At 38.9% G+C, this 13,690-nt stretch overlaps 1 protein-coding gene across 1 annotated transcript in view; it reads left to right on the forward strand.

The window, feature by feature from the left end:
• fcho1 (FCH and mu domain containing endocytic adaptor 1) overlaps positions 1-13,690 on the forward strand; it is a 107,315-nt gene that overhangs the window by 60,069 nt on the left and 33,556 nt on the right. The window contains exons 18-26 of the mRNA XM_042514874.2: positions 1,302-2,393; positions 4,015-4,121; positions 4,513-4,708; positions 4,826-4,940; positions 7,055-7,210; positions 7,295-7,427; positions 8,117-8,313; positions 10,131-10,195; positions 12,603-12,770. Coding sequence (XP_042370808.2) covers positions 1,302-2,393; positions 4,015-4,121; positions 4,513-4,708; positions 4,826-4,940; positions 7,055-7,210; positions 7,295-7,427; positions 8,117-8,313; positions 10,131-10,195; positions 12,603-12,770 — 2,229 coding nt within the window. The remainder of the gene's footprint in view (positions 1-1,301; positions 2,394-4,014; positions 4,122-4,512; positions 4,709-4,825; positions 4,941-7,054; positions 7,211-7,294; positions 7,428-8,116; positions 8,314-10,130; positions 10,196-12,602; positions 12,771-13,690) is intronic.

A 13,690-nucleotide genomic window follows, 5' to 3' on the forward strand; every position in this document is an offset into this window, starting at 1 on the left:
TCCCCCAAATGAAGACAGAAAATCATATTAGTGAGTCACTTCTTAAAATAAGGATTGGAGGTAGATTTCCATTCTCAAAATAAACCACTCAGCTATAATAATATCAAACATTAAAGCCTGCTGGGTCTCATTTAGATGTTTTAAGGAAGCATTCAGAAAATCCTTAAAAAAAAAGTGCATCGTGTGGGTAGATTTGTTTCCAAGTAATTGTACTGAGTAAATGAAATGTTTCTTCCAAAGCCCAGGAACGATGAGTCTCTTTTAAAATTTGTCCTGTGATCCTATTAAGTCTGCTCTTTCAAAGTTCACCGGCTGAAGTCTCCCATTAATAGAACAGTCTTTAATCCTCCATCCCCTCATCCCAAAGCTCATCAGATAAACTTAGAACCAATTTCCGTACTCTAAGCCTCCCTTAGATGACGAGAGCAGATTGGGATATCAGATGTGTACAGGTAGGGACGTGAGAGATGCTGTCGTAGGAAGTGTGTTGGAGGGGGTAATGTGTCAAACTGAACAACAGACTGCTTAACGAGATTTCTAACCTGCAGGAAAAAAAACAACTATGAGGGAGACCAAATTTAGTTTGTAGCTGTCTGAAAGAGGAACATTTGCTTGTTTATATGAATCCTTCAGACTGTCTTTTGGAGCTTTGGTACTTGCTCCACTGAAAAAAATTAAATAGATAAAAAATCCCAGCTTTATAGTCATTGAATATAAAAAATGCAACCCCCATTTTAAAAAAAGTTTTATGATTGCTTTATTTCGGGGTTCCAGCAGCTCCTTAAAAAGGGCACTGAATTTATTAATCTATAAATGGCCTTAATTGGCATTAAATTGACTTAAATTCATCTTTTAAAAGTCTTAAAAATGTTCAGACATGAGGAATAGGATTTTAGGAATTGTTTTTTTTCTGACATTGTGTCATAAAATCAGATTAAGAAACACCAAATCGCTAAGAAAACAGTCCAGAAATTCCTGAAATCTCTCACTTTAGTTTGCAAACCAAATAGATACTTTTATGGTAATATGAGGTGTTCGTTGTCTTCCATGTGCTCCACTCTAAAAAGGGTTGTTTTATTTGAAATCTGATAAAGACAATCTAACTTTTTAACTGGACAAAATAATAACCATGTCATGTTTTATATTACAATAAACATTTAGGCAGAGTAAAAATGTCTGAATTAGTCTGAATTTGTCTGAATTTATTCCAGGTGGCATTAAAAAGTCTTAAAAAGTCTTGAATCACACCTGAATCTCTTCATTTCCTGCACTGGACTGATACCCTGTAATGTTGGTTTCAGATGCTGCCTTCTCGTCTGACTCCTCCTCTCCGGAGAACGTCGAAGACTCTGGCCTGGACTCACCCTCCCATCAACCCCTTGGGCCCTCCCCTGAGCCGGTGGGTTGGGCGGCTTGGCCTCCTTTATCACAGAGCAAAGAGCAAACACAAACGCTGGGACGACCTGCGGACCCTTTTCTATCTGCCTTCCGAGACCCCTCACCTGGTCGAAGTCCTCACCAACAGGACGACCCTGCCAGCGTCTGGTCCGTCCCCTCGTCACGTCCCTCTCGCGTCCCCCCAGATATGGACTCCTCATCCATGCGGTTCCCCGCTTTCTCCCAGTCCCTGCCTCCTCCTGAGGTGGAGTCGTCAGTGTGGAACTGCAAACATATCCCCCCTGAGGACCCCTTCCTCGCTGCGTTTGAGAGGACTGTCACCCAGGAGACTTTAAACCTATCTGACGCCTGGTCGCGCCCACCGCCCCGTACTACCCAGGAGGGCAGGGGGATGGAGGTGCGAGGGGACCCGTTCTCCATCGCCATCACCGACACCAAGACACTCCCAACCTCATCCTCCTCCTCCTCTTCATCCTCCTCCAATCGTAAAGACAGAGACAGGAAACGAGACCAGAGCCTCCCACCTCCTGTAACTTCTGATGACCCGTTTGCAATCACGATGATTGGCAGCCCAACACACCAATCATCGCTGGCTGCAGCAGCAGGGTTAATCCCTCCACACAGCAGCAGCAGTGCAGGGGGCTCCACCAATAGCAGTAGGCTGGTACTCGATGCTAATTCAAGCTCTTTGCCCACAGCTCAGGCCAAGAAGGAGCTGATGCACTGGAACTCTGTCCACAACCCGTTTAATGAAAGTGTCTCTGGGGCGCTGAGCAGCTCCAAAACACAGGAGGAAGGAGGTAAAGGAGAGGGAGGAGGAGGAGGAGGAGGAGAGAGGAGGAAACATCGATCATCAGAGAGTGAACCACGCAGGAACGCCCCTCCACTCACGAGGCATTCGGGACCACAGGAGGATCTGTGTTTTTCCACAGACAAAGATCAAGACTGCCTGGATCTGAACACTCAGATATCGTGCAGTATCAGCTCACACAAGGGTACTAATTTCTCTTTTGCTCTTCTGGCGTTTAAGTTGAAATTAATCGCAAGGTGATCTTTATTTATGAATTCAGGGTTACATGAGTAGATATGATCACCAAACAGAGTGTAGAAAATAGATAGAAAAATAAAAGGTACAAACAAAAGTGTGACGCCCATTCCACAGTATGATGAAATGAAAAGAAAACCTGTCACAGGAGGTTCTTGGTTATGATTAAAATCTAAAAGTCAGTTTGCCAAATCCCATCTTCCAAACTAACTTTTTGTCTAAAACAGAGTCCAAAGATGTTGTCTCTACCCAACAAATGAGGTCCAATCCAAACCACACAATAATGAGGAAAAGCCTTTGAGAATTTGTGCTGCAACTCTCAGATGCATGTTCCACCTGACACGAGGCTGCAGCTGCTTGAGGTAACACATAGGTGCTTAAGTCAGGAGTCAAACAATCTGGAGAAGACTTTAGGGACAGTTAAATCAAGAAGTACTTTAATTTACAAAACTTGAAAGTTCCCCCAAATATCCTGCGCTTCATCATTTTAATTCTGACTTCTAATCAAAGCTTACCTCTGCATTGAGACAGCCTTTTTTAATTAGTCAACATGAAGCCTAATCTTTCCATCAGGGGCTGGCCTGCTCAGTCGTTCATTAAGGGCTTATTCAGCTAAACCTTTTTTTATTAGTTGATAAATTAGCTGCAAGGATTTTTTGATTTTGTTAGCATTATGTGTATTACCTGGGTGATCACAGAAACTATAAGCTGGGATCATTTTGTGGTTATTTATCAGCTGAGGATCTATTTAATCATGGGCTTTCAGGGTGAGGATGATGGAATGATTTTAGAGCTGATTAGTTGATTAATTTAGAAATCAACAGAAGCTGCTTTGATAATGGATGAATCATTAAATCTCTTTATCAAGCAAAAATGTTCCACAATTGTCTGACAATCCATAAAACAATAATTAATTAATTGATCATCATCAAAAATAACCATTGCTTGTAGTTTTACCTGAAATTTTTTGGGATTATAACTTGTATGAAAATTTAATTATAAATTTGTTTTATCACAGTTGCTTTGATTTTTTAAAAAGCACATTTTCTTAGTCTCAATGGTATTATTATTGTTGATTAATTGCATTCCCTGATTATTTTCTCAGTAGAGGTTTTACACTTAAAAGTTCCTACAGTCTGTTAAGTCCCACTGGCTAGTGAGTGCATCGGGTCAAGATCCAAAGAAATCCTAAACACTTTTGATCCCCTCTATTCAATTTTTTTTTTCAAAAAATAAAGTTCCTATCATCATAAAATCACACAAATAAACAAAACATTGCTCTTAAAGAGAATACAAGTGGTGCAGGATTTTTTGGTTCTTTCTCACTGTAGAGGAAAATATTCAGATGCCAACAGGATGCTAAATCCCTCAATTAATCCAATACAAATAAAATGTCATTAGGTTTTTTGCCAGCTTGTGTTTGGCAGCGCGTCTCATTCAGCTCGTCTCCGGCTGTTCTGAACACGACTTCTGACTGATTTCAGAGGATTTCTCTCTCTTGTAATCCTGTTTCACTGTGTGATTTCAGATTTGGCTTTTACTCACATAGTATGTCTGTGTGTGTTTGTAAGGGTCCAAGCACAACTTCAGACAGGACACAGCTGAAGTGATCGCAGCTGCTCCTCAGAGAGCCGCCCGGGCCAAGAGGACCTCAGGCCGACTGAGCGGCTGTGAGAGAGTGAGTCTTAACAGCTCAGCTATTCTTTGATTAGTACAACTGTATTTGACTTAATTATGACTTTAATCTCATAACATTACAACTTTCTTCAAAAAATATCACAACTTTATTCCTGAAGTCGCAGTTTATTTTACACAGAAGAGAGCAGCAAGCTGTCACAGTGATTGCGCTGTGCTGCTGTGAACTGTTTTTTGCTACATTTTTAAGTCTTAAGTCTTTTTGTCTAATCTATGCCAACTTAAAAATCTTGTAATTATTTAATCATTTAAATGTTACCTTTATGATAGTTGTAGGGTTTCAAAAAAGTCAAAAGTGTAAATATCACAAACCCATGTATAAACTGTATAAAAGATTACACTTCCTACATCATCTTTCTCCCTTTTTGTTTCAGTCACGCTCCTTGTGCTCCTCCCCGCTGCCGGAGCCCAGTCCTTCACTCACCTCCTCCTCCTCCTCCAGCCCCAGTGAGTGGGGGCCTCAGACCAGGGACAGCGACTGGGCGGGACAGAACCGAGCACCCAGTCCTGCCAGGGCAGGACAAGTCTCACCGCTGCCCTACCAGCACCAGGACCACCAACAAAGACAGTGTAAGCCTTAGCACCTGAGGGGTATTCCACCTGTCAAACTATTCCTTTAAACATGACTTAATTCATGTTAAAGTCACTATTTATTAACAGCAGGACTATCATATTTGTCCTCCACAGTGCACCTGTCACGAGGCCCCAGTCCCATTTCCCTCAGCACACAGGAGGCCTGGCCGGTGGCAGCAGCCATAACAGAATATATCAACGCCTACTTCAAAGGTGGACAACACAACCGGTCAGCACGATGCTACTTATTTTTAAAAATCTGAAAATGAAAATCTTGCACAATCTCTGCTCTTAAAGAGGAACTCCTCTGCTTTTACACATGAAAGTCCATTGACAGGTATTGGGGAGTACTACTGCGTATGTGAACGAAGTTGTTTAAAGCCTTTCATGGCTCTGGAGGGAGCTTAGTGAAATTAAATTGCCTCAAGTGATGTCACTTGAGTTAAATGTGGTGGTAGCTGAAAACTACAATATGTAAAAAATTTAAAAAGCCTAATGTGAAATGAAGTGAGCTCACCAGACCTTTGAGTCCATTACTCATCTCTGCTTGAGGCAATCAGGTTGAGGTTACATTTGCTGTGACTAGCATAACACATCTGAATCTCCAACTGAACTGTCTGCAGTAAGGTTGCATTGTGGGTAATGTAGGCACCAGTTTATTTTACAATGAAGAAGAGTATATGGAACTATAAAATGTGTTTCGTGTGGAACGTGCGTGTGGATGCTGAAATTAGCTCAAAACCATGGCTGAAAATGCAGAAATATATTACAGTTTGCCGGAAACATCTGAACAACTGAAATGAAAGCTGAACCGATTTAAACTGAACAAGTTACAGATGAACTAGAAGAGTGTCAAAGGCAGAAGTTGATGTTAACTGACAAGGTTAAAAAAAGAAGCATTTAATATTTGGAGGCATTAAATGTACAAAAAAAATTGAGAGACATAAATCCTTGAAGAGCACAACATTTTGACATGCATGGTTTCTGTAGCTAAAAATATGCACAAGTACTAGTCAGTGAAAGTACAGGGGAAGGACTACTTGTAGTATTATTAGCAGTAGTAGTAGTGATAATAGAGTCGTGGTATGTTTAGTAGTGTAAGAAGAAGAAGAAGTAGCAATACTTCCATTACTACAAGGAGTAGTCATAGTAGCAGTAGCAGTGGTAGCAGTAGCAGTAGTAGAAGTCGAAGTAGTGGTATTAATAGTAGAAGTAATTCCTTTACAACTTATATGAGCAGCAGTCATGGTAGTAGTAACAGTTGTAGTTGTAATAGCAGTAGCAGGAGTAGAATTAATTGTCATAGTACTAATAGTAGTAGCAGTAGTTGTAGTAGAAATAGTAGAAGAAGTAGTTTAGTAGTTGTTGTTGTAGTAGAAGAAGGAGCATTACTTCTAGAAGTGGTAATAGTAGCAGTGGCAGCAGTGGCAGTAGTGCTAGTAGTAGTAGAGGTGGTGGTATTAATAGTAGAAGTAGTTCTAGTACTACTACGAGTAGTGTCTCTTTTAAAGGAATACTCCAGTGATTTATTGTGTTTCCATAAAGCAGGTTAACGTCTGAAAGGCAGAGATTGGAGAAATGGTCAAAATTAAAGTGGGGCATCCGGTGGCTGAGTGGATAAAGCAGGCGCCCCATGAATGAAGGCAGTGTCTTTGCTGCAGCAGCCACAAGCTTGATTCCCACTCATGGCCCTTGCTTCATGTCATCCCCTCTCTCTCCTCCTTTCACACTATTGATCTGTTCTTTCCAATAAAGGCAAAAATACCCCCCCAAAAATTAAAGCCACAGAGGCTGAGATATCCAGACTTTATGATCAAAATGCAATCGATTGCATCTTTTGTTAGACCCCCGCTGTTTGCTAATCGCCGTGTATTTCTAGCTCTGTGCTCTCAGTTGTTGGCACAGACTTTCTGTGAAAAATTTCAAATCTGGGGGTCCAGTAGCTCAGTTGGTAGAGCAGGCGCCCGTGTACAGAGGCTCTGTCCTTGCATAGTGGCTGTGGGTTTGGTTACTGCCTCTGCCCTTTCTCTCCCCTCTCTCCCTCCCCCTTTCATGCTTAAGTTGTCCTTACAAATAAAGGCAAAACGCCCCAAAATAATCTTAAAAGAATGTAAAATCTGAACCTTGATTGGAGAATTACCTGATGATACCATTTGGCTTCTTATCTCAGCCCTCTCCAGTGCCCTGTAAGACATTACACAGTGTTCTTCAGCTGAGCAGCACTTCTTTTGACGGCTCAACTGATGTGTAAAATGCAGTGGAGTTCCTGTTTAATGATATCTATAATGGCTTTTTGTTGGGCGCTTGTTAATTTTAACTCTTTGTATTGCCTTCTTTCTGTAGCTGTCTGGTGAAGATCACTGGTGACCTGACCATGTCCTTCCCTGCCGGCATCACCCGGATCTTCACAGCCAACCCCAATGTTCCCGTGCTGAGCTTCAGACTCGTGAACATTTCTAAGATAGATCACTTCCTGCCAAATCAAAAGCTGCTCTACAGGTCAGCTGCTCTCTGCATGTTGAGTCACAACTGTGTTTTTGAAGGAAATACAGTCCTCACCGTCCTGTCTCTGCTTCTCTGCAGTGATCCATCTCAGAGTGACCCAGACACCAGAGACTTCTGGTTCAACATGCAGGCTCTGCAGCTCTACCTGCAGAGAGAGGCTGAACTCAACCCTCAGGCCTCGTACTACAACGTTGGCCTGCTCAAATATCAGGTCAGGAGTTAAAAAGAGTTTCCTCACCCTCCATTAATGGTTCTTCTGCCTCTTTGGGCCATTTTAATACAATTTCTTATCATCACTCTAACATTTTGTTTTATGTCAACTAAAACATGATTTAATCTAATAAACATTTCAATACATTAATTTATTTTACATGCACTTGATTCCAGAATCATGTTCTAATTATTTGCAATAAATTTACTGGAAGGAAAATAGCCCTAGTCTTGAAAGAAAAGCTCCATTTAGGCTATTAACATAAATCTTTCTTCACTTTTTGTTTATAATTGAAAACTGTTTCTTTATATCAGTTACATTTCATGTTCAACCTCTTTCTCTCATCTATCTTTGTAGACAAATTGGACATTTCTGCTGTGCTCTGACTGGAGGACTTTATGCTCCTGTTAACTGAAAATGTATTAAATGAGCACTATCCCTATTTTACTAGTAAGTTATACCAATCATCATAGTTACTGACATCTTACAAGAATACATAGTATTTTCTATATTTCATTAGCAATCACCAGGAAGTTATTCAAAAAATTGGGGTCCTATAAGGTGAGTGTTAGGGGTTTTGTAAAGCCCAGTCCTTCAGCTGACTTCAGTCTCTTTTATTACCTTAAACCTGCTCTGGACTCTTTATATAACAACTCATCTAAATTTCAAAAGTCGTTATTATTTCCCAGGTGTCGTCTCAGGACCCGGGTCGAGCTCCCCTCCTGCTGTCGGCAGAGTGTCAGCGCAGCGGCACCGTGACCCGGGTGTCCCTGGATTACCACTGCTGCCCCGCCACCGCACCCTCCACGCAGCTCACTGCTGTCCAGGTGCTGCTGCCATTAGACCACACGGCCACAGACCTGCAGTGCCAGCCGCCCGCCTCCTGGTGAGTGATGGTGTGATTATGGACGGATAATAAGTGGCTTCTGTTGACTCTCAACTGTCAGTCGCCTGTAAGCCGTTAAATCTGCCCTGTTATTTACTAGATGTATATAATCAACAAGATTTTTTGTAATGCACAAACAGGATTATAAATGACCTGTGTAATCATAACATGTGAACCACTAAACCACACAGGTGTATCACAGTAATGTGTTATTTAATAATATGCACTTAACAGCTGCAGCTAACGATTATTTTCATTACTGATTCATCTGTTGATCATTTTCTTGATAAATGCAGCTTCTATAAAATATCAAAAAGTGTTGAAAAATCCCATTATGGCTTTAAATGTCTTGTTTTATTTGACCAACAGTCCAAAAACTAGAGATATTTAGTTTACTCTTAAAGAAAAGTTAGAAAATTAAAAAAGTAACTTTAGAATATGAGGTTCAATTTGACATTTATGTCAAAATTTAGTTACTTATCTGTGACAACTTATTGACATTGTTTGAGATGTTTTATTTTTTTCAAGTTATATGCATTTGGACTTTTTATAAAGAAAACAAAAAGATTAATTTTTTATATGCTATGTGGAATGCAAAACTTTGAAGCTCAATATCTCAAAATCAACACAAATAGATCGTCATTATAAGGTGGCGAGACTTTGACATTTTTTCTTAAAATTTGACTCTTAATTCATCATTAAAGTGATTGCAGTTCAGTATGTTTATGATCTAATCAGTTAGTTGACTAATTGTTTCCCCTCAATGTACTTTTATAGAATTCAGTTTAAGTAATAACCAGTAACCAGTTCTAAAATATTAGTCAGTTAATCCATTAGTCAGGCAACAAGATAAATAGTCTACAGCCATGGTATTAGCTTTGAGCTAAATGCTAAAATATTTACAGTTACAATATGACCTGATGAGAGGAACATCAACGTTTTTACCAAATTTCAGTGGTTGAGTCATTTTACTCACGAACATAAGTCAGCGTCACTGTGGTGCTAGAAGGAACGTCAGGGATCTCCAGGGTCAGTGTAATTCATCCTCTGAGGAACATCTGTACAAAATGTCATGGCAATCCAATCAGTCGTTATCGAGATATTTCAGCCTGGACGAAAGTGGTGGACTGACTGACCCATATTTCCCTCACTAGAGTCGCTAAAAAAACATCAATCATACATTGTTTCCTGCTTCTCAGATGTGAGGAATTGTTGTTTTTTTTATCTGTTATTGTTGTCTGTCTTTTTGTGTGTTATTATGTGAAATGTAAATCTATAACAAAACTGTTCTGATGGACACTTTTCACTATTTCTGGCATTTTACAGTATATTCTAAGTGATTAATGAAAAAATAACAGATAAATTTATAATAAAATATTTTTTGGTAACTGCTCTAAAAATGTTCCAGTACCCCCAAGTGTTGTCAAAACTATTGATTCTCTGATAAATATCGATTCTGAATATTTGAAACAGTTTCAGTACTCGTTTTTCACAGTATCAATACACCAATACCATTATAAATGTTCACCACAGTCAATCCGCTGCTAACCGTGAAAAGAAAAGTCAGCATTGTAATGTTATAGCCTTCTTATATTTATCTTTTAATGAAAACATTTAAATTCAGTGACCTTAACGTATTTTTTTCCCCATGGAATCGAAAATGGTATCGATTACCAATGTTTTCTTCGAAGTTAATATGTTGAAGTTAGAAATTTCAGTATGTCATACAAGAGTTTGAGGATGACTGTGATGTATAACAAGAGAAAGATGGAGAGTAAGAAGCAGGTCAGGCCTCACTGATTATTTTCCCTCTTCAGGAACGCTGAGGAGCGACGGCTGCTGTGGAAACTCCCCAACCTCTCCCCGACCAATCACAGCAAAGGTCAGAGCTCTGATGCTCTCATTTTACCTCTTTTATTTCTTTTATCCCTCATTGAACAAGAAAGGTTTAAGAAAAAAGGAGAGGGAAACTTGCACAAAAATTCACACACTCACACACTGACATCTATCATACTGACAGCCTGTTTTGTGTTGATCATAAGCAGCCATCTGATTCTTATATTTGCCTCCTCATTAAAAACAGTGCCAGAACCTTCTACTTCATTTCCTTCTTGTCGGATTCATGTCTCCACATTGTGTCAGACAAATGTAGAAATGAGTAATTAAGATCTCTGCACTCCACATCGTTCTCTTTTTAAAAAGCTGAAGTCTGAAGGCTTGTCATCACCTTTTAACAGCAGCATTAGCATTTGAACGTGGCAGCTGCTCTCATCCTCCGACTCAAAGACAAGCATGAAATGTTCCTCTTTTATTTTGTGTCAAATTAATTGTTGCTCATATTTCATGACGTTAATGGTGCGCAGATAAGAGACGGCATTCAACAGAATCTTTCAAGGCTCTAATTTAAGATGTAAGTTTAAGATAAAGTCTAAAATGAAATCAAACTGGAGCTCTGCATTTCCTTCACCTGCATGCTTCCTTGTATCAGACACCCACATTTCTTTTTATTTTATTCTTTTTTCTTTCATGCAATGATATATTATTACTTCAATGTGAAGTTGCAGTGAAAAGAGACCATTCACAGCCGTCAGTCATTGATGGGATGTTAAAACACTTAGTAAGTCTCTTTGGTTGATAAGTGAATGACAAAGCACTAAAAGGTCACTATAACTCCTCCCTGTCGCCTCTGAAAAAGAAGTGTCTTTATCACTAAAATGCAAAAAAAAAGTGCTTCTTTACATGAATAATCTCTGGCAGTGTTTTCAGTAAATATATTTTACTGGACATCTTGTAAACAAAAGCAGAAGACATTTCTCAGCTTGACCGCTGGAAATAAGCTGTAAAGAATCCTACATTTTCTCAGCATTTCTGCTGTAGTTACTTTTTTTGCTGCATGTCTTTATCACACAAAGTAAATCTGTAATCGTGAGAGTGTTTGTGACATTTCCATACAGAGGTCAAAAGATAAGACTTCTGGGTTGAGCTGGGGCTAATTGTGGTTGAAAAGGGAATGTTTTTTTTCTAGATGTTCTGATAACATATCGCATTTGTTTCCACAGCATTTACATGGTTGTATGTCAGTGTGAAGCTGATGATGTCGAAACTGCTGTCCAACTGTTAAATATAGTCAAGATGTCCATAAGTGTAGATTTCGGGGTGGTGACATGCCCCCACCAATAAAAGCATGAAATAGCATAGGAAAATTATTTTTACAAAATAAAGACAATCATGTCATAAATTTATGTAGAAATGGCTCCAACTGGTGCATAAAATGTCACGGTGAAGATGACTTTAAAAAATAAAAAAAACATTTTTTTTTTGTCCATCGCCTCCCACTATGCTTTCGGATGGGCTCAGGTACCCCTTCATTAAAGCAATACTAATGAAGATAGTTGAGAATGAGCACAAGAATAACAGTACAAAACCTTATTTACATAGCACTTCTCAGAACAAATTTATAAAATGTTTTACATGGCTGAATTAGGATTAAAACATTTCAGGAGTGCAATGAGAAAATATAATTGAACACTTCCAAAAACAAAAATTAAGTAATAAAATTGCAGAAAATGTCTAAGCTAAAAAAAACACAACAATAATAAAGTTGATGTGCTAACATAGAGAAAGTTTTAAAAAGGAACTTAAAATCCTCCAACATCAGAGGGCATTAGTGGCTTAGTGGATAGAGGAGGCGCCCCGTGTACACAGGCACAGTGGTCAAGGGTTCAACTCCAGCTTCAGCGCTTTGCTGCATGTTGTCCTCCCTCTCTCCCCCTTTCACATGTATACTATGTACTATCAAATAAAGGTGAATAAGTTCAAAAAAATCTTTAAAATAAATAAAATTCTCCAACGTCACTGTATATTTAAGATTGAGGTTGCGGTTCATCCATTAGCCGTGTTTCATCCATATAAGACATAAAGTTCTGTAATGTCGGATTTGTCTCTTCCCTTCTGTTTTATGTTACCACTTTTATAAGCACAAGCCATATGTTTATCCATTTATCCTTTACTTCCAGCTGTCCACTTCGACCTCTTTTCTAGCTTGTGTGCTAACTAATTTTCAGTCCTCGCTTGTAACTACACTTGTAATCACTCTCTCACTGATGATACAAAATAGTACCATACCATAGTGTCCAATCCAACACTTTAAATTTGAGGTGTTATACTCATATTAGAAAAACAACGAGTTCAAAGCACTTACAATTAACACCACTCAATGTGTTTTATCATTTCTGCAGAGTTGTATCTCTCATGTATCTGTGTCTCTCTGCCTGTCGGCGGTGTCCCAGGTTCAGGAACTCTGTGTGCCAGCTGGCAGTGCCTAGAGGTCCCCCGCGGCCCTCCACCCAGCCTGGCTGTTCAGTTTGTGGGCTCCGGGGCCTCCTTGTCGGGCATGGACGTGGAGCTGGTGGGCAGCCGCTACCGCATGTCGCTTGTCAAAAAGAGATTCGCCACAGGTAACTCAAAACACAGACACTTCAACATGCAATACTATAAGATTTTTTTTTTTTTTTTTTACATACTTAACTATGACTCTTCTCAGCATGCAACATTATGACTTTTTGTTCAGTTTTTTCAACATGGTAAAATATTACTACACTATACTCATGCTATACTGTAGTGTTTCTTTTTTTCATGATTTTGACGACATACTGTATAATGATGTCTTGATTTTTGAGAACATCCTATACTGTGATGTTTTTTCATGATTTTGTACAAAATGCTATACTATGAACTTTTTTCGTGGTTTTGGATGATAAATGAAATACGGTACTATGATTTTTTTATGCAATTTTAAACAACATACTATACTATGAAATGTTTATGCCAATTTTGACTAAATGCTATTTTGATGCCATTTTTCACAACAAACTTTACTATGACATTTTTCTGGCATTTTAGGCAACATACTTCACTGTGACTATTTTATGCAGTTTTGAATGACATACTATAATATGACTTTTTCATGCCATTTTTGACGACATACTGTAATATGACTTTATTCATAATATTTTGCATGTCATACTGTTCAAGGATTTTTTCATATTCATGATATTTTGCACCACCATTTTTTATGCATTTTTGGACGACATACTATAGTATGAGATGGTTTTGCATTTTTGGTTGACGAACTATACTTAGACATTTTTTTATTTTTTTGGACCACATACTGCATGTTTTCATACCATTTCAGATGACATACTTTACTGTGACGTTTTCATGCATTTTTGGATGACAAATTATAGTATGATTTTTTTGCATTTTTGGGTGACATACTATACTATGACATTTTTATACAATTTTGGATGACATGTGTACTATACTGTCACGTTATTATAACATTTTGGAAGACACACTACACACTTTTTCAACATGC

Source organism: Plectropomus leopardus, chromosome 5 (genome assembly GCF_026936395.1).
Source record: "Plectropomus leopardus strain MGB_pleo_1.0 chromosome 5, ASM2693639v1, whole genome shotgun sequence".
Taxonomy (NCBI): domain Eukaryota; kingdom Metazoa; phylum Chordata; class Actinopteri; order Perciformes; family Serranidae; genus Plectropomus; species Plectropomus leopardus.